The following is a 27,952-nucleotide window of genomic DNA, read 5'->3' as shown; positions in this document are numbered from 1 at the left end:
TTACACTCCCACTAATTATTTTCTAACTGGAAGTTTGTGCCTGTTGACCTCTTTCACTCATTTCACCTACCCTCCACACCCATCTCTGGCAACCCCCAATCTTTTCTCTGTATTTATGAATTCAGTTTTTTAGGGTATGTTTTTAGATGACACATTATAAGTGAGATCATACAGTATTTGTCTTTTTTCTGTCTGACTTATTTCACTTAGCGTAATGCCCATTATAGGTCATCCAGGTTGTTGCAAATGGCAGGATGTCCTTTTTTATGGCTGAAAAGTATTCCATTGTGTATATATATATATATATATATATATATATATATACATATATATATATATATATTTACACACCACATTTTATTTATCTGTTCATCTGTCAGTGAACACTTGGTTTGTTTCCATGTTTTGTCTATTGTAAATAATGCTGTAGTGAACATGGGTGTGCAGATATCTCTTTGACATTGTGATTTTGTTTCCTTCGGATATATACTCACAAGTGGAATTGCTGGATCTATTGAAGTTCTGTTTTTAATTTAGAGTGCATACACATTTATAATTGCTGCATCTTCCCTGTGGATTTTCCCTCATCATTAAATGTTTCTTTTTGTATCTAGCAATATTTCTTGCTTTAATGTCTACTTTGTTAGATATTAGTATAACTCTACTAGATTTTTATGCTCTGTTGAAATTCTCCATCTTTTTCTATTTTTTTTATGGTTGTTTTAAAATTTTTCTACCTACTCCCATAATCTAGATCCCCTTGAGTCTCTTTTTATTTTTTTCTTGTGGTTTTCTGTCATATAGTCCTGGATCTTGGCATTCTTAGTGCTTTTATTAATTTTTGTTAATAGACTTAATTTTTTTAGAGTGGTTTTAGGGTCATCGCAAAATTAAGAGGAGGGTACAGAGATTGCCCATATACTTTCTGCCCCCAAATACACGCATAGACTCCACCATTATCAGCATCCCCCATCGGAGTCGTACATTTGTTACAATGGATGAACCTACATTGACACATTGTTATCACCCCAAAACCATAGTTTATATTAGGATTTACTCTTAGTGATGTACATTTTATGGTTTTGGACAAATGTATAAAGACGTGTATCTGTCATTATAATATTGTACAAAGTAGTTTCATTGCCCTAAAAATGCTTTATTCTCTACCTATTCATCCCTCCCTCTCCCCTGACTCTTGGCAACCACTGTTCATTTTACTGTCTCCATAGTTTTGCCTTTTCCAGAATATCATATGGTTGGAGTCATACATTATGAAGCCTTTTCAGATTGGCTTATTTCACTTAGTAATATGTATTTAAATTTCCTCTCAGTCTTTTCATGGCTCATTAGCTCATTTATTTTTAGCACTGAGTAATAGTTCACTGTCTGTGTGAACCAGTTTATTCACCTACTGAAGGACATCTTGGTTGCTTCCAAATTTTGGCAGTTATGAATAAAGCTGCTGTAAACATCTATGTGCAGGTTTTTTATGTGGACGTTATTTTTCAACTTTGTTGGGTGAATACCAAGGCCAAGACTTTTTTTTAACAGCAAAGAGTAAGGGTTTTTCTTTATTTTAACAATTGAATCAATACAAAATTGAATGCTGTGTAACAAAAAAAAATGTAAAACCTTAAATCTCTGTGTCTCTTCTCAATAACATGATTGCTTTTTCTTTGGGGGGAAAAAAAACCCAAAATAACAAAAACAAAACGGCAAAAGGGGAGAAATGAGGAAACTGGCTTAATTTGTAGGCATTCTAGTTAATGCACCTTTTTTCACTGTCTTGGCTGTTCTTCTGTACTTGCCCTTGGCCATTCAGGCTGCAGTGCTATGCCTAATAATATTTGTTGAGTGTTGGAAATTGTGTATTACAAAGTTTGGAAGCTCCAGATGATATTTTCTTCTACAAAGGGTTTACTTTTTTCTTTGCTAGGAAAATAAAGTGGGGGCAGGTTGCCATAGAGACTGAAATGGTTCAGGGTGGGTTGTAGTTTTTGCAGGGCTCTTATTGCTCCTCTCCCTCTCCCAGGCTATAACCCTCCAGAGCTTTCAAGCAAGAGCCAAGTGTGCTCATTTGGATTTCTCCCTTGGTAGATCCTAAACTCTAACCTTTGTCTTCATTAGGCTAGTTTACCTTTAGCCCATTAGAGTCGGGGTTGCATTTTGGGCAGTGCTTCATATACCTCTTGTTTAGTTTGCTTTACTGGTAACCCTCCAAGGGTTCCCACTGAGAGCTTAGGGATGTTCACTGGGACGTTTTCCCACTGGTAGGTTCTAAATTCTAATAAATTTCTTCTCAGTATTATGAGATTTCTAAATATTATCCTTTGTTTTTCATTGGCTTACTGCTTGGCTTTTTATCCTCTTATCCCTTGCAGTTTATTAAAAGTTTTGATGGAAAATTGCCAGAATATATGGCCACAGTCTCTGACCCTACCTTTTCACCAGATTCTGGCCCTTTTAAGTCTGTTATTTTTATTTCTCTATCCTCATGAGATTGCCAGAAATGCTGTTAGGGTTTTTGTTTTGTTTTTTTGTTGTTGGTTTTGTTTGTTTGTTTGTTTTGTTTCTGTTTTTTTTTTTTTTTACCACTTACTAGCAGGCCTCCTTTTCTTGCCCTATGCCCAGAATTGCTAAATACCCTGAAGGAAAAATGGCTGAAGTGTTGGCTTACTTCTCCTCTGTTCCCCCTTCTTCAGGACCTCGGTCCTTCAAGTCCTAGTTGCTTTAGCAATTTTTTGACACCTTTAATTTTTTTTTTCTTTTCCCTTTCATCAGGCTACTTTAGTTGTTCTCAGTAGAAGTTTTGGTCGTCAGTAAGGTACTCCACTTCAGCCAGAAATGGATGTTACATATAATTTTAAATGTACTATTATGGTGATATTGAGGACTGGTTAATGCGTATTCATGAAATTACGTTTTATTTGATAAGGTATCATTCCTGAATAGGATTTGGGATGGATGAAACCTTTTTCAGAAAATTTAGCAAAACGATGGAGGGGAGAGACAGAAGACAAGTAATGAATTGAGATGCACTCTTAACAATTCTGCTGAAGTTATGAAGATTTTTCTTAAGGCTTTGATGTCATGGACCTGATCATTCTTTGGATTTAAAGTGATAGAAAAGAGAAAAATTATTTTGACTTATTTTCTGATGCTTAAATGTTAAGATCTTAGTGCTTAGAGGATAGTTAGGAATGGAGGAAGGGTTTGGAAAGGGAAGAAGAAATGTTCTTCTAGTTTTATTTCTGTTATTTTGATATAGTCAGTTTGAGGCAGTTTTCTAAGCAGATGTGACATTATTGGGAGAACTCCAGTAATGAAAATCAGTTGAAGCATTGAGTATGCAAATATCAGAGTTTTGAATTGTTCATTTTTTTCCACCTATTATTTATTTAATGCCTATAATGTAAGGCAGTGAAGATACACAAGCAAGACTTAAGATTCCTCATGGAACTTACATCTAGTGGAAGAATCAGAATTTAAGTAGATGGATCCCAGTAGTACTTAATTCTAACTCAGATAGGTACTATGGTATATACTTATAGAATTTTTGAGAGCTGTTAGCAACAAAGTTATAAGAGAAATAGTGCAAGTGTATAAAATATTTTATGGAATAAATGTTTTTATAGATAAATAGGAAGCACTGACTTTTGCTTTGCTTTATATACATTGTTCTGATAGCGGAGAAAAAGGAACAGGTCTCTAACTTAGATAAATAGATGAAAGCCAAAGGTAAGGATATGAATGCCTCTACCATAGCATTCATCACAATATAAATGTTTGTCTCCCCCTTAGATTATTATATATAGGAACTTCCATTTTTAAGTTCCTGCTAGCTACTTTATAGAGTTCTTGTTTAATTCTCAGAATAAGTTTCAAGATACATATTTTCATCCCCAGCTTTGTATATAAGATGAGTGTGTATTGCCAAGGCTGGCTGCATAACAGTGCTCAGGCATTTGGCGTGAATGATGGCTCCCTGGAGTTGTGCTGTGGGGATAGCTCTGGTATGGAGCCTTTAGTAAAGTTCCCTCAAGTACTTAGACATAGTTTTTATTAGTTTCAGCCTCAAAGTGTGACTATCGCACCATGGATAAAATTGGCCATGTGCAAAATGATAGTTTTGAAATCTGTTGCTTAGATTTATGAAAGCTCATGGTTTAATTATAGTGACTAGGATGCATGATTGAATTAGAATATACCTGCTGTTACCTAATCATTAGTTTCATAGTCTTTACAAATAAACAATGTGTTAGCAGAAGAGTAGTTGTCTGCATGGATTGATTGTGAGAAGCCAAATAGTATGATTTTGTCCGTATTTATCCAGCACTGTCTGGCGAAGTAAGAACATCTCCTTTCAGTTTTATTTTTGTGACTTAATTCTTAAATCAGGCCTGGTATACTTGGCACACTGATAATACTAGGTTTCAGGACCCTCAGAGCTACAAATGAGACCTGAACTTTGCTCTCCCCGTGCTGGAATTTTTACCTTGTGAGGTGCTGCCTGAGCAGCTGTCTAGCTTCTTAATTTAAAATACCTTTTAAAATAACACACATAATGATTTGCATGACAAATTGATTTAAATGGATTTTCAGAATCTTCATGATTCCTAGACCAAATAAATTATCTATATTTTACTTACACTCTAAATAATAATCTTGTAGATTTGTTAGTGGAATAGTAAAATCTGATAATAAAAGAAGGATTTTTTTTTTTAAGGTAAGGAAGACCTTGCTGTGTTTTTAAATTACATACTTGACATATCTAATCAGTTCTACAGTATCAAGCTTTATAAAAAATTAAGTTAGAAAAAAGGAAATGTTTAAAATATGATTGAAATCTTTCCTTTTTCCTCTATATTCATATACCTTTTTTTTTATAGAAATGACATTGAGAATTAGTAGCTGATCTTAAGTTTGATTGCTATTATTGTAATTTCTATACTTGTTTCAACTTCTTTAAAAACATACTAAAAACAGCAAGTTGTCCTAAGGGTAAGATGAAGTTGTGGATGATTTTGGGTGTTATACTGGCTCAGAAAGGTGGGTGATGCAAAAAAGTGTCTTGATGGGTTTCTATTAACTTGTGCTTGTGTTATGTTACAGAATGGCTCATTAAAACAGTAAGAATTAAACAGAATTCTTGGGGTTTAATAGGATTTTCTGTTTGATATTAAGAATGTCCTGAAGTTGAAAGCTTTGTTTGCTTTATAGAATGGCTGATTTATATTCCACTTTACCTAGGATAGTCCTAACTTATGTCTTTTATCGTGACCCCTTTTAGTCTCAAAAGTGTCCCAGTTCAAAAGAAATGCATAGTCACTTTATTTATAGGATATCTTATGTTTGTTTTAGTAATCACATGGTCCTAGACAATTCAGAGCTTAAATGATTCAAACGGGGTAGTGCCCTGATGGTTTTGTCCTTTTTAATGTAGCATATTATTTATCGCTTAGAGTGAGTAGAATTAAACTATTTGGCCTTTTAAGTTTATTTTGGGAAAGAGCTGAGTTTTACTACATTTGTTGTGCTGCTGAAAGATTGTCAACATGTATTAAATTAGATTTTTAATTAAGTCCAATTTTTTTTTTTTTTTTTTTTGGTGGTATGCGGGCCTCCCTCTGTTGCAGCCTCTCCCGTTGCGGGGCGCAGGCTCATTGGCCATGGCTCACGGGCCCAGCCGCTCCGCGGCACGTGGGATCTTCCCAGACCGGGGCGCGAACCCGGTTCCCCTGCATCGGCAGGTGGACGCGCAACCACTGTGCCACTAGGGAAGCCCGTGGTCCGATATTTTTGAATTGGACTTAATTCATTGATGGTGATATCCTCTATAATTCCCAGTGCATTTCAAAGAATTATATAACATATTGGGAGAAATGGAGATACTTGTTAATACTAAATTAATTTCAGTAATGAGACAAGGGCTTTAATTCTGGCTTATCAGCTGTGTGACCTTGGGCAAGTCACATAACCTCTCAGAGCTACATACTCTTCATTTTTTAAATGAAACCAATGATGCTTAGTAATAAGTGTTGAAAAGAAACATAAGTTATGTGACTCAAATAATTCCTTGTGTAAAGTAAATATAAAGTTGTTGAGACACTAGTTCACCAAAAGGTCCAACTATATATGAGTTTTACAACATATAATTAGTGTTATGATTTAATTATAATCATAATGATAATTTTGTTGTATAATGCATAAGAATATGTTAAAAGTATGAATTTCATTTCTAAATGACCTTTATAAATAGAGTGCTTTTACCTCATACATATATCCAAATCACTGAATGCAAATTATATGGTAGTGAAAAAATTGTCCTTCTAAACATTGGTAATATGTTTAGAGTATCTAGTTGAACAGAATTTGCATTTAGTTGTTTAAAACTTACATGCAAATCAGTAAATATGAACCAGTCTGACAGCAGCTTGTTTATGTTCATATAATACATAGAGCATTGACACATACATAGAAAAATAAAACTTTCATATTATTTTAAAAAAAAGCTTATTTGATTGGGAGGCAAAACTTAACACGAAAAGGAGCAGTATGAGAGTTTAGAGAAAGATGAAGTTCTTTTGCGCTACGGATAATTTAGGAAGGTTCTGAGAGGAAGTAGATATTGGGAAAGCTTGGGAGGAATATAGAAAGCCTTAAAAGGGTAGGAATGGGGGAGGCAACTTTGTAGTGATGGAAATGTGCAGTTCATTTTTGGACTTTGGAGTGGATCAGTTGCTCACATAAGAGGATTAATATTAGGGCCGGACTGAAAGGTCTTGACTGTTAGGCTAAGGATTCTTTATATGCAGGTGATGGGGACTCACTGAGTATTTTTGAGCAAGTGGTTGATATGATTAAAAAGATATTTAGGAAGATTAATCTAGTTAATGGAAGGCAGGATAGACTGGTGTACAGAAAACACAGGGAGGAAAAATGTTAACTAGGGAGGTTGTTTTTTGAAGTAGTTAATGCTTAAAGTTGAGAGTGGAAATGGAAACTTTGGTGCTTTATTAAAACATGAAGGTCTTCAGTCTGCCTTTTGATGTTATTAGTACATAAATGCATCTAGATATTTAATGGAAAAAACTGTATAACTTAAGCTTTTGGTCAGATAAGTACAGTATTTCATGAGATATAAAGCACATTCATTCTGTTTTTCTGTACTGATAACATTGACCTATTAAGAAGAACAACAAAAACCTCTCTGAAGCTTAAGTATTAATATCCCTTTCAAATGTTTAAAAAACTTAACTCTTGGGCTTCCCTGGTGGCGCAGTGGTTGAGAATACACTGCTGAGCCTGTGCTCTGGAGCCCGCGAGCCACAACTACTGAAGCCCAGGCGCCTAGAGCCCGTGCTCCACAACAAGAGAAGCCACAGCAATGAGAAGCCCACGCCCCACAATGAAGAGTAGCCCCCGCTCGCCACAGCTAGAGGAAGCCAGTGTGCAGCAACAAAGACCCAATGCAGCCAATAAATAAATAAATAAAGTTTAAAAAAACCCGAACTCTAAGTTTAATGCCATTTTAGTTATTGCAAGCAGTAACTTATAAAGAAATGCAGCAAATGATAAATGCACTTAACTCTTGGGCTTCCCTGGTGGAGCAGTGGTTGAGAATCCGCCTGCCATTGCAGGGGACACGGGCTCGAGCCCTGGTCTGGGAAGATCCCACATGCCGCGGAGCAACTAAGCCCGTGCGCCAACACTGCTGAGCCTGTGCTCTGGAGCCCGCGAGCCACAACTACTGAAGCCCAGGCGCCTAGAGCCCGTGCTCCACAACAAGAGAAGCCACAGCAATGAGAAGCCCACGCCCCACAACGAAGAGTAGCCCCCGCTCGCCACAGGTAGAGGAAGCCCATGTGCAGCAACAAAGACCCAATGCAGCCAATAAATAAATAAATAAAGTTTAAAAAAACCTTAACTCTAAGTTTAATGCCATTTTAGTTATTGCAAGCAGTAACTTATAAAGAAATGCAGCAAATGATAAATGCAAAGTAAAGTGCAAAAGGTATAGTGTTTTATTTCTTTAGATTTTTGTATTTATGTTTTTATAACTTCTTAGTTTTAGAATATGTCTAGCTAAGTAGTAAATACCTAAACTTATAAGTTTTAAATGTGTTTATAACTTTTCAAAAATTTGAGCTTTCCAATAATGAAAGTTGCTCAAATGTATTATTTAAATGAGTAGAAATTATTTATTTCATGTTGTTTAAATTGAGATATCCAACTTACCAATAAAAGAGAACATTTGAAATAGCCTTTTTTTTTTAAGAAAAACTGATTTTAATATTGCTTGTAAGAGCTTATTGCTGTTTTTTTCCCCTTTAATATGTCTTCTGTAGACCAAACCTTAAGATATTCCTTTCTGTCGTGAATAGATACAAATATTGATTATCTAGTTAAGGTACAGGCTGAGTTGCTGTTAACAAAGAGAACTCCAAATCCTCAGTGTTTCAAACAGAATAGAATTTTATTCATCTCTCATTTAGCAGTTCACAGGTAGGCAGGTGGTCAAGAGTGAGTTGGTGGCTTTGTTTCACAGGGTCATCCAAGAGCCCAGGTTTCTTTTGCTTTTCACCCATCCACTGGCTGCATTGTTCAGCTTAGTAGCTACTAGCTACATGTGACTATTGATACTTACATTTAAATTAACTCAAATTAAAAATTTAATATTCATACTAGCTACATTTTAAGTCCTCTATAGCTGCATGTGATCAGTGGCTACTGTTTTGGACGGTGCAGATATAGAATACCGCCATCATTGTAGAAAGTTCTGTTGGTCAGAGCTGCACTAAGAGGTTGTTCTTGTCGGCATGGTCTTTGCTGGGTCGTATTGGCCTAAGTTCCACTCTACAGGAAGGGAGAATGGGAGGGATTGGGGGAGGGGTAGCCACGATTTTGTTATAAATGATCCAAAAGGTGCACATATCACTTCTGCTTGCAGTACATTGGCCAAAATTTAGTGATATGCTGATACCCAAGGACAGCTGGAAGGGTTGCTAGCTGGACGGAATGTACCCAGCTAAAACTCGATTTAGGTGGAGTGTTGCAGTAGCTGGGACCCTATTACCAAAAGGAAGAAGCTGAGAATAAATACTAGAGCACATTTGCCAATCTCAGTTACATGTACTAAACGTGATAATAATCACAATTAATTTTCTCCTTCTTCCCCAAACAAAGTAGACAGGAATCAACATGGGTAAAATGTTTAATTTTAAATGACCATGCTGAGATTAACCTGAAATTATAAATTTTTAAAAGTTTGAATTTTGTCTTAAAGCTTAACAAAATTAACCTTATGATCCTTTTGACTGCAGGGCAGTATGTTGAGCATAAGCCTGTTTTTCTCTAATGTATTATTTCTACATCTTAAACTTTGTCCGTGTGATTGCAAACAAAAGACTAGAACTTTAGTTTATTTCTGTCTTATTTTATAGATGTTCCGTAATGATTTTGAACATGTTGATGCCAAGCAGCAATGAGAAGTATGAAAAGTACTAGTTGGTGATTTAGTTGTTCCTTCTCTCTCCCTATTCCTTCTTGCTTTCTCTCTCTGTATATATTCATCATGCTTCTAAACTATTTAGGGCTTATAATGAAAAGCAGAGGGCTTTTTCCATACCATATCCCATCCCTGGTCTTATACTTTGAGACAAACACTCTGAAATGTTCATGTTTACAAGTAACTTCTGTATTTCTAAAAAATATGCCTATATTCAGCATTGCTTGATTGATCAGAATTACATACTGATTAACTACTGTAATAAAAATGGATTTAGTTCATATACTGCCTTCTCTCTCCCTTCATCACTATTCTTTTATTCTCCTATTCAATTTAATATTTCTTAAACTACTTTCATGTCTGTTCAGTTAATGATGGTATCTCTTACTCTCAAATTAGCAATTACAAAATTTAATGTTTCTAATCTTCCCTCCTCATATCTTTCTCCTTTCTCCTTCTCAATTTTTGTTGTCTCTGTTTTAAATTGCAATGATCAAATATATTTACATTAGTTTCTGTAACTATAATTAAGTCTGCTAGCTTTGTCTATTGCTGAATTCTAAAAATTGTAATTAGTAAGCAGTTTAATTTTTTATGACTACATAAATATTTTTCATTGAAAAGCTAATGGTAGAGCAATTACCGTTCTTAACATAGCTTTATTGTTTATGATTTAGTTTAAAATTTCCTCTTCCCATTTTTGTTTCTCGTATTTTAAAAAAATTTCCGTAATTTCTTCCCACATATAAGTAATACCCTCTGTTCTGTAGACTTTCTTTTTGTGCCAGCTGTCTCCCTCCTGGAGCCCTCTTTCTCTCTCCTCTAATCTGTTTCGTTACTCAGTGCTCTTCTGACCACTTTACATCTTTATAAAGTTTGTTGAAAATTTGCTTTGATTGATGCTGTTCCTTCTTGTGCTTTTTATAACTGTGGGATTATGCATATCTTTTTAAAATTCCTTTTTTCTGTGTGTGAGAGAGGATATAAATGCTATGCTCATCTCAACATCTTCAATCTGAAGTGTTGATGTTTTCAAAGAGTCAGATGCCCATGTATCTAACCCTTAGAGTCATACTGATAGAACTTGTGATAAAGTCTCATGTTGTAAATTTTTGAGGGGAGGGGGATATGAGACATTTACAAATAAAGCTGAAAGAAAATAATGATTAACTATATAGAGTCATTGATATTTTTATGTAAACATTCTAGAATAATTTTCATTTGTTTTCAAAGACTCTAGACTTTTTATAGATTATGATAAAAAATTTTTTCTGTTAAAGATTGTTCTGTTTTACTTATTATTCTATTATTGAATTAACTATATAGAGTCATTGATATTTTTATGTAAATAAACATTCTAGAATATTTTCATTTGTTTTCAAAGACTCTAGACTTTTTATAGATTATGATAAAAAATTTTTTCTGTTGATAAAGATTGTTCTGTTTTACTTATTATTCTATTATTGAAGATATGTATCTTCAGATTTAGATCTGTTTTTCATTACAAATAGTGTTCCATAACTTTATTGCCCAGCACTTCTTGAAATTGACCCATTTTACCATTATATCTGGCCAGTGACTAAACAGCATATAGTGTTGTTAAAAAAATGTTTCCTAGGCTAGGAGGCTAATGTTAGTTTTGAACTCTAACAGGTTTTACCGTCAGTCTGGGTGATAAGTTGTGCAATACTGTTAGGCTACTTTTTATCTTTACAAGAGAATGGTATTGTAAAAATGTCAAAAAAATATCCACATGCCCAGTTCACTAGTAAATATACTGCTAAATTTGAACCTTTTTGGCAGTAGCTTATGCTTCTCAAGGGACCATATTTTTACAGAATGATATATTTCAAAGGGTATTGGATTCCATTGTAAAAAATTCATGCATTTAGAGCAACTTAAAGCCAAAACAATTGTGCTTGTGGTATGTGTTTAAAATATTAGTCATCTTGAATACATGCCCAGGTTAAGTGTCAGAAGCTATATATTGCACAAAAAGAAAATTTATTGTTAGGAGACCAGGCTGTACCTGTGCTTATACAGCATTTTCCTTAGAGGATCAATTTGAGTATATGAACTAATACTAGCCAGGCTTTTGTACAGTAACATTATTTATAATAAAGCAGAAGTTCATTGAGGAGAAAAACAAATAAAGGAAGCATAAAAGTCTTATATTGTGTGAAACTACAGAAATGGATCAAAGAGTTTGACAGGAAGTTTAATGTGTACATAAGTAGAGTCTGACAGGAACATGCTGTGTGTGCCAAAGGTTCTGGTGATGGAAAACCGAAACATAGTGCTCACTGACCACAGCATGAGCCTTGACACACATTGTAAATAATCCAGAGATCTATGACTGCATTAAGCACTGGGCTGGTGTATTAATGGCAGTAAATCTATAGCAGCATAATGGGATAGCATACACAAATTCCTCTGATTAATTTTTGTAATGGATTAATAGGAATATAGCAAATATTTTCATTTCAAATCCTACCATCCTCCAACCTCCCCCTCCCCCCAGCCCCACCCTCTCTATTGTGATCGTTTTTTATTCTCTTCTACTCACCAGGCTTGTGTATGTGGATACTTGCTTTAGTACCATCAAGTTAAAAGCCGAAGATGCTTCTGGTAGAGAGCATCTCATCACTGTCAAGTTGAAAGCGAAGGTATGTGCTTCGTTAAACTGTTACTGTGGCCAGGAAATACTTTGGGAAATGAAACCTGTGAATGTTTTCAATGTAGACGAGTGCTAGTTGCTTCTAAAAATATATATATGACACTTAAAATTTGTTTTGGGGGACTTCCCTGGCAGTCCAATGGTTAAGACTCTGTGCTTCCAAAGCAGGGGGTGCAGAATTGACCCCTGGTCAGGTAACTAAGATCCTACATGCCGTGTGGCACAACCAAATAAAATATTTTGGAACGCCTCAAAAAATTTATTCACTAAGTTTCCCGAAGCCTAGCTATAATTTCATGTCACTGTTTTAATTCAAATTTGATCAAAATATAGACTTTATAGTAAAGAAATACTACAAATAAGGTTTGGCAGCCTCAAAGTACCATAATGTTATTTTTGTAACATCTTATGTAGAAAAGAGTTGGAAGTTTCCACTATTCCAAGTAAAGTTCTACTGAAGAAAGTCTTTTGTCTTCAGCTCCTGCTATGAATTACCTTTGTTGTTCTTATTTCTGACTTCTCCCGACCCCTCAAACACAGGCACACACATATGCATACTTTTTTTTGTTGTCTTGGCTGAAATTTTTTTACTTCTCTGTTTAAAAATTTTGCAAAGGTTATACACCTCTATTTATAGAGCCCTTACAGGCTAGTGGTCTATAACTACTCACTAATTTTATTGGCACAAAACATAGCTGTTTTGTCTTTATTTTTTAATTATAGATTGTGAATTTTCAGAAATAAGTGGAATAAGCAAGTTCAGGATATTAATCATTTACTTAGTAACCACTGGGGAAACATTAGACTTTGAGAAAACCAGGTCATCTAACTTTTTTTTAATTGTCCCTAGGAGTCATCAATCAACTCTGTTTCATGAGATTGTAGTGATGAAAAGATCAATTGTGTTTGTCCTTTTTAAAAATGTGTCTGGCATTTAAGCTTTTCATGAGAGAAAATTAATATATAAAGCTGTACTGGGTGACACAGAAAAGTTGGTATCTTATAGTGCCTCTATATCAGACAAATTGAGAAATGACTCATTTTCTCTTTTTCTTACACACAGAATGTTTATGTGTAATTTCAAGATTTATATGTGATAAGTTTTGAGAAAAAATTAGTGGGATAGAAATCTTCTTTGTAAAATAAGTTACATGAATATTTTTATTAAATGAAAATGAAAAAGTTTTTATTTTCTTTTTTAATTTTTAAAGGTGTGCTTTTTTAAGATCAAGGAGAAATCTGCCTTTATCCTTCCAAAGGTCATATACTGCCAGTGGCAAGGGTTCTGTCATTTTCTTCAAAGTTTTATTTGTTTATATTTTGTACATTGAAAGTTGCTTTGCTGCTATGAAGACCAAAATGAAAAATTTAAAATACATCCTATCCTGATTCTTTTTTTTTTAAAGCCTCATTTTTGCAATCTTTTCTACTTACTAAGAGATAATGATTTAAGTCTACATTGTCTATCACTATACCTACAAGATTTTATTATTAATTCTGATTAATGACATTATTGGTAGTATTGAGAGGAAAGATGTGTAGCCACTAATATGGTCCATCTGTCTGCTTTTTCTTATAACTTTTCAAGGTAGATAAGGTGACACTTTTAATATTTCTCTAGAGAATATTTTCAAGTGTCAGTTTTTGCAGCATCGATAGCTGTGAAGCACTATTATGGATGCCCTGGCAAGAGAGAAGAGAAAGCTTTATTTGAGTTAGTAAGAAAAAATGTGCGTTTAAAAAAAAAAAGAAAAAAAAGACAGGCTGAAACTAAATGAATCTTGTGTTGGTATGATTTATTAGAGTCTTTAATTGTCCATTTAGTTTGGTTTTCATAGAGACTAAAGTTGGCTTTTAGATGTGGTCATTTCTTTCTTAGGAATATTTGGGATTGTCAGTTAAAAACAGTGAAAGCTAAAACTTACATGTTAAGAGCACATAATGCAAAATCTTAATCCAAACTGAATTTTAAAGGGTCAGGCTCTTTTAAAAAATTTTTTTGACAAACTTTACAACACGCTTATTTTTGTAAATACACAAACCTCCATTTCTTTTATCTGGTATTTTTTGATATGTAGTAAAGAAATGCATTTGTTTTTATTCTTGAATACATACTCTCCCAATTCTGCCACTCTACCTCACTGTCTCCAAAAACCCACAAAGAAAACAATTTTGTCTAGACAGCCCCCATTAAAAGTAAGTATATAACTCAAAAAGAAATATAATGAGAAACAGTTGAATTTTGTCATTTTTATAGGTGTATTTTTATGCAGTATTTACAGTTCATCCTAAACCATGAGATGAAATTTTTGTCTTTCCTTTAAAAAAGAAGTAGCCTAGGGCTTCCTTAGCTTTGGGCAAGATCAGAACTACTTGAAAAATGAATCATAGATATGTTTCAGAGGCTGGGCACTCTGTCTCTGATGGCTGTTTTTGTAATCTGCTGCAATTTGTATGTATTCTTTTGCTGGGGGGGTCCAATCACAGTTCGGGTTGGGTTAAATTTTTCCATAGAAAAGTATACTATAGAGTCTAAAAAATATTGTTTGTGACAAAAATATATACTTAATATTATATAATGATTATTTTCTCTTATAGTCATTGATTTGATTGAATTGTTTCAAGTGAGACTTGAAAAACTATATTAATGAAAAATTATTAATTACTCTATTTTTCAATTAATTTCTTTATGTGGAGCTTTTGTTCTTGTCATCTGGATTTCTAAAGTAAAGCTTTTGGCAGTTAGTCTCTAGCGGCTTTGTATATACCTATAACTTACCGTTAAAAAATAATCTGAATTTTGACAGTCATTTTACAATATTGTATTCAGTTATCGACGTTGTAGTTAGTACTATAATACAAACAACTCCAAAAATGAGTATCTAGGATGCTACTGCATAATTCATGTTAAATCATCCAGAAGTGTATAAATTTGTGCTTTTTAGGTTCAATACAGTTATGTAGCATTTATTATATAAACAGAATTGATTTTGGAAGTGAATATAATTAACACAATATATATACATTTAACTCATAATAGACAGTAAAGCCGCATACATATGGATCAGTCTAATTTATTATATACATATTTGTATGTTTGCATAATTACAGCTAAAATATATATTTGAATGTTATCTCAGATATGTGGCATCATATTATATTTATTATACCCTGCTTTTTGTTTAACTCTTTGTGGATCTCTTTCTTTATCAGTACATACGTGCCATTTACTACCCTGAGCCCTATTTGAATGTAGGATCATATTCTCTTTTAACATAATGTGCCGTACGTACTTAATGACTTCCAAAGTTAAGATACTTTACTTGGTTTGTCTACTCTGTATACAGTAAACATTAAGTTCATACTCTTAACTGGGTTGATGATTATTTAAGTTAGAGAGTTGATATTGTTCATTGTCAGCTCAGTAGCCGATAAATAGCAGCAACTCAAGGTGAACTAAATATTCCATTTTTGACCCAAGGAGGTTTTAATGCATTATTATTTTTGCAGAATATTAACATTTTTTTAGAGGGAAAGGAGATTTTACAGTGCTTTTAGTTGATTTCCATGATTTTTACATATAAAACAGCCAGAGAAGTTAAATGACTTATCCAAGGTCACAAGTTAGTCAGCAGCACTAGAAACCAGAGAAAGCTAAGATCTCTGCCTGCATTTACTTTGAGATAATCACATGACTTATAAAAAATAGTGTACAAATTGTTTTTCCAGTGATTGCAGCAGTTATAATCTGACGTACATCATCTAATAGTTTGAATTGTCTGAAATAGGGCTTCTTCTGTAATCCCAGCCAGACCTTTCTTTCTTTTTTCCCTCTAAATTAGAACACTCTTACATTTCTATATGGTTTCCTGTATATTTACCTTTGTGTTATCACTTCTGCATAGCTAGATACCATTAGTCAGAGTATACATTGATAGGTTTATTTATTTATTTATTTATTTTTTTGCGATACGCGGGCCTCTCACTGTTGTGGCCTCTCCCGTTGCGGAGCACAGGCTCCGGACGCGCAGGCTCAGCGGCCATGGCTCACGGGCCTAGCCGCTCCATGGCATGTGGGACCTTCCCAGACCGGGGCACGAACCTGTATCCCCTGCATCGGCAGGCGGAGTCTCAACCACTGCGCCACCAGGGAAGCCCGATAGGTTTATTTTTAACCCCCAATAGGTTTATTTTTAACCAGACTGTCAATGTAACTAAATGTTAATTCTTTTCAAAGCATTGATTTCAAATGGGCTGATGTTTGTAACAAATCCTATAGTGATAATTTTTTGTGCCCTTTTGCTATGCAGCAAAGTAGTTAAAAATAAGAGGTTGAAAAAAGTGAAAGTCTAAAACTTATTTTAAACGTTTTGTCAAATGAGAGAAAGGAGTTTTCCTAAAACTAATTTTCATGTTAGTAAATTTAGCTTTGTAATGGAAAGAAATGAGCACTTTAAAAATTACGTGTGGGGCTTTCCTGGTGGCGCAGTGGTTGAGAATCTGCCTGCCCATGCAGGGAACACGGGTTTGGGCCCTGGTCTGAGAAGATCCCACACGCTGCGGAGCAACTGGGCCCATGAGCCACAGCTACTGAGCCTGCGCGTCTGGAGCCTGTGCTCCGCAACAAGAGAGGCCGCGATAGCGAGAGGCCCGCGCACCGCGATGAAGAGTGGCCCCCGCTCACCGCAACTAGAGAAAGCCTTTGCACGGAAAAAAAGACCCAACGCAGCCAAATAAATAAATTTATTAAAAAAAAAAAATTACGTGTGACTTTCAAGAGTCCGGACTGAATCTTAGAGAAATCATGTAGTACAATTCTCTAATAACAAAATTGATTTTAAGAAAAACTGCTTTTTGTCTTTCTTAACTTAGAAACCTAGTTCTATGACTATCACTTTTTGTATAAAATTATTGAGTAATTAATTTTCTATTTATCAATCATGAAAAGATTTTTCTTAAAACTATTATTTTGTTTTTCCTTAATAAGCCAGAGACATTTCATTGTTTTTATTTATCTTCTGCTAAAATTAAATGCTTTGTTGTGGAAGATACTTCTTTAATTGATAATTATATGTGTTCATTTTTGTGCATTTCTTGATTCTTTTAACAAATATTGCCTCTTTTAACAAGTGACTGAGGCTATTTGAGGTTAAATTTTAGACTGAAAGGAAATTAAATATCAACCATTTTGATCTCTCACTTTAAAGATAAAGAAACTGACATTCAGTGTGGTTTACCCCTCAAATCACATTAGCAGCTGACCTGACACTGACTTAATTCATTACTCTTTTTTCCAAAACCGATTGGTTTGGCACCCCCAAATCACCAAACTTTGTACCTCTTAACTTGACTGTTAATCAGCTCTTAATATCTCTATAATAATAGAATCGAAATATTGATAATAATAATGATATTGACACTAATATTATTTATAATAATACTTTTTCTAATATATTCAGTTTTTCTAAAATATTTTATGTGAAATTGTCACACCGAAGTAAAAATGACCTAACTTTATGCTTTTTTATAGTACCCTGCAGAATCACCAGATTGTATTGTGGATTTTCCTGTTTCGTTTTCCGTTTCCTGGACACCACAGGTAAATTCTTCAATTTATTTTAAGTAGCTAAAAAGCACGTTCTGTTTACTTATAAGTGGCCATTATAGATTACAAGGGATTTTTTTCAGTTTTCTTTAAGCATTTATTTATAAACAGGACTTTGAGAGTGTTAAACTTGAAGAAGCTCTATTGACAGAAATTTTACTTTAAATTTAAATCCTAAGGAACTCTTTATAAAGCAGTGAGCAGTAGGTTAAAAATTGGATGACATTTTTCAGACATAATATCAGAGAATCTTTTTCAGAGGAGAATGAGTTATGACTGAAAATATAAACCCTGCCATTTCTATTCAGTTTTTATTGTTTTAAAAGTGTTTGTCCTTAGTTCCTCCTTGAACTTAGACTAGATTGTTTTTCTAAGTGCTTTGGAACATTCTTACTTTGAGTAAAGAATATAGGAGATTCTTCTACTCCTGTGAATTTCTCAATACATTGCTGATATTTAACAAATTAATGTATTTAGGAATGCATTGTAAATTGTACCATTATATGGCTCAAATATGGTATGATTGTCAACAGTTCCATCATCAACATTCACATGTGTGATTTTTAAAGATCTGGCAGAATGGTGGTTAGATTCAAAGAACAATCTACTGATGACAGGCATAGTCCTTGTCTCACCAAGTAAATTGATACCAAAATGAAGAGAACCTTTCTATTCTTATGCCAAGCGAAACAAAAATTCCTAGTGACGTTTTACAAATGTTCTCTAAATAGAGACTACCCTTATTTTTGTTATGAAGTTTTAGTAGGTTCAAGTGAAAATTTATACTTACATTTTAAATTATAATGTATAGAGTAAAGTAATAATTGTGTTGTATATGAAGTTAGTTTAAGGAAAAAAAAAAGCCTAACAGGATTTGAATGGTCTTGTGAAGGGTCAAATTTTAATCATACCATATATATTTTAAAAATATTTTTCTTGTTTTCTTCCTTAAAAACAAAAGTCTCCCTCCTTCCAATGGAAATCAAGGAAACACAGCAAAATAAAGGGGAGGAAAAACCCTGTGATTTGCTTTTGGTATTCTGATATGTGTTATAAATGTATAAGAAATACTGTTTTGATTGTTTTTTAAAGAATTGGAATTATACATAAATTGCATACTTCTTAAAAAACATGAATATACATTTTCTATTTGGCTCTGTAAACTTTATGTATTATGTGAGGTCATGATATAACATTGTTCCTAGATTGTATTACTCTTTCCAGATATGCTATCTCTAAATTATAATTTAATATTTATTAAAATCCCAAGGTTCAACCTTGGGAATATGTTTTTGATGAATTTCCTAGTTTTTTAAATTTAGATAATCATAAAAGTCTTCCCCAGACTTTAATCTGTGAAAAAGTTTGCATCTCCACAAAAAGACTGTTTAGCACTTACCTTATCCTGCCATTTAGCAAAATTAGTTTGTGACTCTAACACTAGAAAATCTTAGAGGACAATTTCTTCTAAATTGTCTATCCCTACTTAACACCAGCTCAGTGCCTTGCACATATAAGCATGGAATAAGTGTTTATAATATTAATTCAAATTCAGATTTAGATTTAATTGGGTCATATGTCAAGTTCTCTATTTTGTATTAGTTCTAAGAATACAGAATTAATTAGTAGTAACTGGAATGTCATAAATTCTTTTTTAAATTAAAAGAACATACTAAAATTCTTAGTACAGATAAAATTTTGGACACCATTTTAACCACAACTCAAATTTGACATGTTTAATATTTTGTCACATTTGCTTCAGATATCTCTCTTTCTGTCTCTCTCAGGAATAAAATGTTCTGGGACCTAAAACTTTACCCCTCTTTTGCTTCTCTCCTTTCCTCTTTCTTTCCTTCTTTCCCTTTCTAGAGGTAAACCACTTGACTGGAATTGGTGTGTATGCTATCCATGCATACTTTTTTGCTACATTTGTTTATGCCATATTCTATAATATTTTTTCAGTCTGACCTTTTTTTATACAACATTGTTTCTGAGATTCACCCATGATCTTATATCATTTTAAATGCTTTATATCATTTCATTATATGAATCCACCAGTTAATTTATTCATTGCCCTACTTATATGGTTGTTCACAGTTTCTTACTTAAACAGTGCTGCAGTGAACATCCTTCTGTGTTTCCTTTTACACATGTGAGACTTCTGGTGTGGTTTATGCCTAAAGGTGAAAATGCTGTATTGTAGGGAATGCATCTCTTTGAGATTACAAAATATTGCCAAGTTATCTTCTAAAATCGGTTGCATAACTTTATACTCCTACCCAGCAATGCATAGTAATTCCTACTTTCCCAAATCCTTTCTTCGTCTGATTTTAGTCTGACCTTAATTCTTATCAAAAACTGATACTCATTATTGTTGTGTTTATAATCTTTGCCTACTTAAATTTTTGTGTTTTATTATAAGCATTTCTTATCTATTTTGAATACTAGTTATTTATTGGTTATATGGGATATAAGTATCGTCTCCTTGTGGCATGTTTTTTAACTTTGTATATGATATATTTTTTCAATCAGAAGTTTAACGTTTCAGTGTGGTCACATTTATCACTCTCTTCTTGGTGATTTCTGCTTTTTGTGTATTGAATGAGAAAATCTTCCATATCTTGTTCTGAAAAGATATTCTCCTAAAGTCTTATAAAAGTTACTTTTTTTCATATTTAAGTATGAGATAGGAATTGTATTTACACTTGCCTGTTTTATATATGCTCACAGAATTTGGATTGATCTTCATTTGTGGCGGTCTGGGGTGATTTCAGTTTTTCTTTTACATAAACCACTAAAATTCAGAAAATTTTCAAAATATACTATTTCCCTGTTGTTAGAGCCTAGCTGTACATCGTGAGCATTTTGGTGATACTGCCAGCAAGTATGAACTCTTGAGTCTTTTTAGATGTGATAAAAGTGTTGACAATGTTAGTTTACATTTTGGAAATATGAAGCAACATCAAACTTTGCTGTGTATCTTTTATCATTGACCTATTGGACACAATTCTGCTTGTGGGAGTTCCTGTCTTTTTCCTTTTTAAACAATTTTTTAAACAGATGTGGTTCTTAAGCGAAATAAATGTTACTAATGTAGTCTAATAGCAAACTTATATTTAAAAGACTGTAAATAGCTTCCAGATAATGGATTTTTAAAAATTCCTTGTCTGCTTTTTGTACATTTCCTCTTTGGAGTCAGTGTTTCTGGACTTTAAACTTGGAAGATCTTTACTTTCCTTTCTTTTTGTAAAATAATAGGCATGGCTTTGTGGCATCCATATTAAAAATGGGTAATTTTCCTTATGGTCCCTGTCTTCCTGCTGGGTTGATAATGTTTTGATGTATTTTTCTTTTGCTCTGATGAGAGGTCTGCTGCTGCTGCTCTGACATATTCATTTGGATGAATAATTATAACTTGCACAATGTCAAGCTGAAGATGGTAGGGTTTTGTGCGTCATGACAAGCCTAGTAGCCAGTGCAGGTGTCTCACAGCATGATCAGCAACAGCCAGTGTATTCTGGCTCAGAGGAGGCATCTAGAGTAGTAAGAAATCAGCACCAAGGGCAAGGCTGCTGCTACTACTGCTGCCGTGATATGTGCCAAAGAAACACAAAGTGCTTCTCAAAGGCAAGTGACTGCACACCTCTTCTCAGATACTTACTTGTTTACCCAGTCAATTTTCTTCTTTCATAGATTTCAGCATAGAATGTAAGAGCATGTCATGATTTTTATCTTATTCCACTTCCCAACATCACAAATGCTCTAAAATCTGCTACCCTTTCGACTTCTATATATAGGTCATATTTGTGAATATTGTTGACTGATGAGACCATAGAAGGCTCTAATGTAAGATTTTAAGTGCACTGACATTAGTGATTTTATAAAAACAAAACTAATTTTCTCCAGGTCACCGACCAACCCAAAATGGATGCTAAAATTGCAGTTTTACCTATAAATATGCCATTAAGTGCAGGCTTAGTGAACTGTCTATGTCACACTGGTTGGAATTTTCAGATTTGGTATGATACATAAACAGTGGTCTTTATATTTTTTTATCACGTAAATCTCATATTCTTGGAGTAATGCCATGAATACAAGAAGAGCAAAACCAATGATAAAGCCTCTGGCTGATAATCTGATGGTGAATGAAGAAATTGTAATTAAAGGAAGCAGTCCTATTACATAGCAGGGAGCATGATCCATTAGTTAGAGCATCACACTAGCAGTTGGGTATCCCTAGGTTCTGTTTACAGTTCAGCCATTGACTTAATTGTATAATTTCAAGCATGTCACATGACTGCTCTTTGCCTCAGTTCATATGCATATGGAAATAATAAACTTTTTCTCTTTCACAGAGATCTTAAAATAAATTTGGTTTAAAACAAACAGAATGCTAGGGGAAGAAAACTCTCAATATCACACTGTATGGATCCTGAGGAAGTTCTCCTTTTTTGACTGACTGGATTATCTTTCTTTCCATTTTTCTCTCTGCTGTCCTTGTTGGAGAACTCATAGTACTGGATTTTTGTTCACCCTTAAATTGGTTAATTAAATATACTTTTGCCTTCTTGGCCATCTTATTATTGCTATAATGGTATGGATAAAAAGACATCAATGGAATCAAAACAAAGAAACTTAGTTCATTATTGAGATTATGTGATATGGTAGACCTGTGTGATATGGTCTGACCTATTGGACTCAGTAACCTATTAACTGCCTTTCTTTTTTTCCTTTTAATAACATAATTTATTTTAAAAGTACTCCTACATTGATTTTAAAAAAGAGAGAAAATACAAATAAGCAAAATTAAGAAAATATAAAAATCACCCTTAATGCCTTCATTTAGCATTTGGGATCTCACTGGATAATAGTTCTGAACCTATGCTTATCACTTAACAAAATATTTTTTGAAACATTGTTGATAATGCTGTGCATTTATTATTCCAGGTAATCCTTAGAATAATTTAGTTTTTAGTTATAATTGGGTTTACATTTATCCATCCAATTAAGAACTGATATGTTCACAGTCTAGGAACTGGTTATCTCTACATTTATTTAGGTCCCCCAGTTAAGTAGCAGTAGTTTCTTAATCCACATCTTGTACATTTTTGTTGAGTTTATTCCTAAGTATGAAGTTTTTTTTGCTATTGTGAATGTGATCTTTTTTTAAAAATCGTATTTTCTAGTTTATAATGTGGGCAAGCTATTAATTTTTTTTAAGGTTATACTTTAATAAAAGTTGTATATGAACATAGTTTAAAGAGTTAGGTTTACAAGGGTTTTTGTTGTTTGTTTTCTTTTTAGACAAAACGGCATGTCCTAACCTCCTTCCCACCTTTTTCTCCCTCTCCAGGGTCAACTACTTTTAATTGTTAGCTGATCCTTCTGGTGTTATAATATAATTTATATTATTACATGCTCTTGTAATTATACTACCTTTTGTTCGTTGGTTTGGTTTAGGGATTATCTGTTAACTTTCCACTGTAGATAATGGGGAATTTGCTGTTTCTTCTACCTTTCCCCACTCCACACACACGTATACTTCCTATCCTTCCCAGATAGTTATCTTGTAATTTTGATTATGTCAATATTCAGTGTCTACATTATTAGTTTGAACATATATGTATACTATGCAGAGATAAGCCATGTAGTTAATTATTTTTCCTTCGTTGCCCCAGTTTTTGTTACCACCTAGAGTTAACAGTTGTCTTACTTTTTCATTTCCTTAGTTTTCTGTGTACTTAAAACTCATTCAACCCACAGTTTTCCATCAGTTGTCTAAATCTGCTCTTAATCATCTACACTGGGTTTTCTGTTAGCTTTACTTTCTGGTAAATTTCATCAGCTTTTCCCAATAGCCTTCCTGTTGAGTTTTTTTTACTTATACTATCATGTTCATTTCTAAGAGTTTACTTCATTGATAAATCTTCTTTTGTCCTCAGAGATACTAATAATATGTCTTCTTTTCCATCTGAGTAGTTTCTGTTTCCTTGAGTTGCTCTTTTTCTAGGCTTATCATCTTTGGTTACCTGCTCATGATTAAAGGTCAGCTATTAAAAGCTATTTGAAAGCTCTGAGTGCGAGTGGGGCTTGTCAACTGTGAACTTCATTGTAGAGTCACCTGAGTAGATCTCATAATGGGGAACCCCAAGTGTCAATATTTTAGGTATTTTTGATTAATTGGTCAGGTTTCTTGGAGAAGACTCTTCCAGCCTTCTGCCTAGAAGTCACTGAGCAAGCAGAAAACGCTCCCTTGAGGCGAGAGTGGAGCAACACTGTTGGGCAGGAAACAGCAGTCTGAATTAGTAACAGTTAACCCTATGGCATCCTCTACTGATAGGGCTGAACACCAGGCAGCTGTAAAAGAGAAATGCTTACAGCGTGAACCTCCATTATCACAAGGCAGATAGTGAGAGTAGATTTGGAACTGAGGGGCAAAAAGTGATATCCTAGCTATCCCATGGTATTTTCAGACTTTTAAATTTTGACCATTCTTAGTTCTATGTAGCAGTAATTTTCAGTTTTATTGTTTCTTGCTGATGTCTACAAGTAGATTTTTTAGATGATTTTTTATCCAGTGGCTTTGTTAAACTCTCTTATCTAATAATCAGTAGTTGCATTGAATTTTCTATGAACATAATCATACCATTTGTAAATGATAGTTTTATTTCCTCCTTTGCCATCTTTACGCCTTTCTTTTTTTTTCTTTTTTCTTTTTTTTTTTTTTTGCCTTACTGTTCTGGCTAGGATATCTAATAAACTGTGAAACGTGAATAGTAAACACAAGCATTCATGTTTTGTTCCTGATCTCAAAGGGAAAACTTTGTTTTCATCATTAGGTAGATTTTTGCTCTATCGTTCTGAAATCCTTTACCAACCATTAATGGAATTTATTTCTGTTTCTGGTTTGCTAAGAGTTTTGTTATAAATGAAAGTCGAATTTTTTCAAGTATATTCTCTCTATATGTTAGATAATCAAATGGTTTTTCTCCTTTATTCTGTTCATGTGGTGAATTATATTGTTTGATTTCCTAATGTTAAACAAATCTTGCCCTCTTGAAATAAACCCAGTTAGGTTATGGAGTATTTCAAATCTATATGTTGATCAATCAATTGATTGGTCAGTAGATACACACACATATATATGTTTGTATACACATATACAATTTCCAGTATATATTATATATTTCCACATTCTTTTTCTTTTGCATCTATGCTCATAAGAGCAATTCCTTTGTTTTCCTGCTTCCAAAATTTGGTTTTATTGCCTCTTTAGTTCTCCTTGTTTTTGTGAGATTATGCCTTAAAGGAAAAAACAACAACAATATAGTAAGTTTGGGGGTGGGGGTAAAATTAGATCTGTGTGTTCAATCCACCTTCCTTACCTAGTAGCTGTAACCCTCTTTTTCCCTAATTTTAAATGTGTAGTTTTTACTTTATTTGAATTCTAATGTATAAACTAGTTGTGAACATAATGTTAAAATCCTTTTCATTGCTTTAACCCATGGGCTGCTAGCTAAAGTGCAGTATTAAAAGTTTTAAATAAGTATGCTAAATATGAATGGGGTTCGACATTTCTAACTAGAGGCAAGTGATGAAAGAAATAAATCCTCTGACTTATTTTCCTGCCTTCTTGTATAATTTGGAGGGGGTTAGTGTGGGAAGTTTGGGGTTCTTTGGACATTCATAGAACTTAGGTAAGATAAGTAAGAGAGCTGACTCACAAAGATCTAGTAGGGAAGTTATATCCTATTTTTAGCGCTTCATTAGATGAAATTGTGATTCTGTCATGGTCGTCTTTCTTCTCTTTTCAGGTTACCTTGAAAAAGTACATAAACAGAAAATCAAGAAGCAACATTTTTTTCAGTGGGAAATAGTTTAAATGCAACAGACATTTAATATCTACAGATGGTCCCTGACCTAATTTGACTTAGGATTTTTCAACTTTCCAATGGTGCAAAAGTGATACACATTCAGTAGAAACCTTATTTTGAATTTTGATCTTTTTCCTGGTTGGTGATAGGCCAAATGATACTCTGCATGATGCAGGACTACAGCAGCCAGCCACAGCTCCCCGTCAACCACTCTGTCACAAGGGTAAACAACCGATACACTTAGAACCATTCTGTACCCATACAGTGATTCTGTTTTTCACTTTCACAGTATTCAATAAATTACATGAGCTATTCAACACTTTATTATAAAATAGGCTGTGTTAGATGATTTTGCCCAACTGTAGGCTAATGTAAGTGTTCTGAGTATGTTTAAGGTAGGCTCCGCTAAGCTATGATGTTCCATAGGTTTGGTGTATTAAATGCATTTTCAACCATTTAACTGGACATAACCCCATCATAAGTTGAGGAAGATGTGTACTGTATGTGTAGCACTGAGCTGGAGTCTAAGGAATTTAAGGTGAGTTAACCAGGTTCTAACATCCTAGGGTAGGCTTTCAGGAGTAACTTTCAGTCTGATAAGGAGAGAGGTACTTAAAAAGATGATTTCAGTAAAATGTGCTGAGTGATGTGTGTGGTGAGCCATTTTGATAAGATGGAGAAGAGGTACATAATTTAACCTGATGTGGTCAAGCAAATTTTCTGGATAAAGTGTTACTTGAGTTCAGTGAGTCTTAAGAAGTGAGAAATTAGGCTTGGGAGGACACATGATACTTTAGGAGAGAACTGCTGTAGGTAAAGAACAAAGGCATAACATTGTAGGAGATAATACATGCATTACACATCGTTTGGAACTCTGTAGTCAGAGATAAGACTGGAGCTTTTGCTTAGAGTTAGGCAGGGTCTGCTACACCAATTCTGATGATCTTGGACTTTATCCCAAAGTGATGGGGTTATAAGGAAGAAAGGTGGTATGGTCACAATTTTTGTTTTATAATAGCATTTCTCAAAGTGGTTTTTTGTTTTGTTTTAGGCTATTAATAGGATTAAGGTGGAGAAAGGACTCTGATATAATACACTTAAGAAATTCTAGATTTAAGTTCTGCTATTTCTTGATTTAGGATTTCTCATCTTTCTTGGTATGCCAAGATGTATTATAAATCTCTGGCATGACTTTTTTTTTCCTTCCTCTCAGAGCACCTCTGTAGATTAGTTTTCAGCAAAACAAGTTTTTTTTAATAGGTCACTCTGTGTAGAGGAAGGTTCTAAATGAGAATGGCAAGACTATAGTGAAGAAGACTGAGGGGCAGCTGTGTACTTACCCATGCAGGCAGTAATTAGGGTCTGTTCTAGGTTAATGGTTGCAGGGAAGGATGAAAGGGGATTGTTTGGGAAAATTCCACAGATTATATTGATAGAACTTGGTGATGGATTGGGCATGAGATCTCATGGATTACTGCCACTGCTTCTGGTGGGGGTAACTAGATTAGATAGATTGTAGTACTGCCAAGTGAGGTAGAGAATGCAGTAAGAAGAGGTTTAGAGGCAGATTCAGTTTGGGATTTGATGAGTTTGGCATGCCTATGGTATGTCTAAATAAATGTGTTTAGTGGGCAGTTGGAGATATAGCTTTGAATCTCATACAGTCAGTTACTTGCCAGATAAAGGAAGATCAGTATAATTTCAGTTGATTGCTAAGGTTATCAAAGTTAGTTTAAGCTTTGCAGAAGATTTGAGATATGTGCTTTGTGAGCACATGAGATACTTTTATGGTACGGTAAAATTCTTCCATGAATTTAAAGACCCAATGAGACTAGTAGTATGGAACAGGTTTTTTTTATCAGATGACTTCAGTACCAATTTAAGGTACATTAAGTAATTTACTTGCTGATGTTAATAAATCTGACTTTGTTGCAGACCTTCATGGTAGGCTTCAGAGTTAATTCTGCTGGATCACTTGTAACGTAGTAAAAAGAGAACACAGAGTCTTAAAGTCTGGATTAAATTCTAGCTTTATCCCTACAATGCATGACCTTGGGTAAATCATTTCACTTTATAAAAAGAGGGAAGGAATATTTAAGTCATAGATTGCATGACTTTGTAAGAGTAAATTGAGTTATTTGGTAGTGCTTTTGAATTGTAAAGTGCTTTATAGGTGTACAAAGTGATATAGGGAGGTAACACAATTTGCAAATTGGTTAGCTTTTAAAATAGCAAGACTTAATATGGGCACAGAAATGATATCTCTCAATATACATTTGTATAATTGT

General features: G+C 34.0%; 1 protein-coding gene and 1 long non-coding RNA gene across 5 annotated transcripts in view; one reads left to right on the top strand and one right to left on the bottom strand.

The window, feature by feature from the left end:
• Nucleotides 1-12,161, bottom strand: part of LOC129392646 (uncharacterized) — a 67,564-nt gene extending 55,403 nt beyond the window's left edge. Inside the window, exon 1 of the long non-coding RNA XR_008618902.1 lies at nt 12,075-12,161. This is a non-coding gene — a long non-coding RNA (uncharacterized lncRNA). The remainder of the gene's footprint in view (nt 1-12,074) is intronic.
• Nucleotides 1-27,952, top strand: part of FANCL (FA complementation group L) — a 79,094-nt gene that overhangs the window by 19,219 nt on the left and 31,923 nt on the right. For all 4 annotated transcript variants that reach the window (XM_007126737.4, XM_007126738.4, XM_055089190.1 and 1 more), the window contains 2 exons: nt 12,078-12,174; nt 17,716-17,784. In XM_007126737.4, the coding sequence (XP_007126799.1) occupies nt 12,078-12,174; nt 17,716-17,784 (166 nt within the window). The remainder of the gene's footprint in view (nt 1-12,077; nt 12,175-17,715; nt 17,785-27,952) is intronic.

Source organism: Physeter macrocephalus, chromosome 12 (genome assembly GCF_002837175.3).
Source record: "Physeter macrocephalus isolate SW-GA chromosome 12, ASM283717v5, whole genome shotgun sequence".
Classification (NCBI taxonomy): Eukaryota; Metazoa; Chordata; class Mammalia; order Artiodactyla; family Physeteridae; genus Physeter; species Physeter macrocephalus.
Note: the sequence above shows the minus strand (reverse complement) of the source record. Positions and strands in the feature narration are given on the sequence as shown.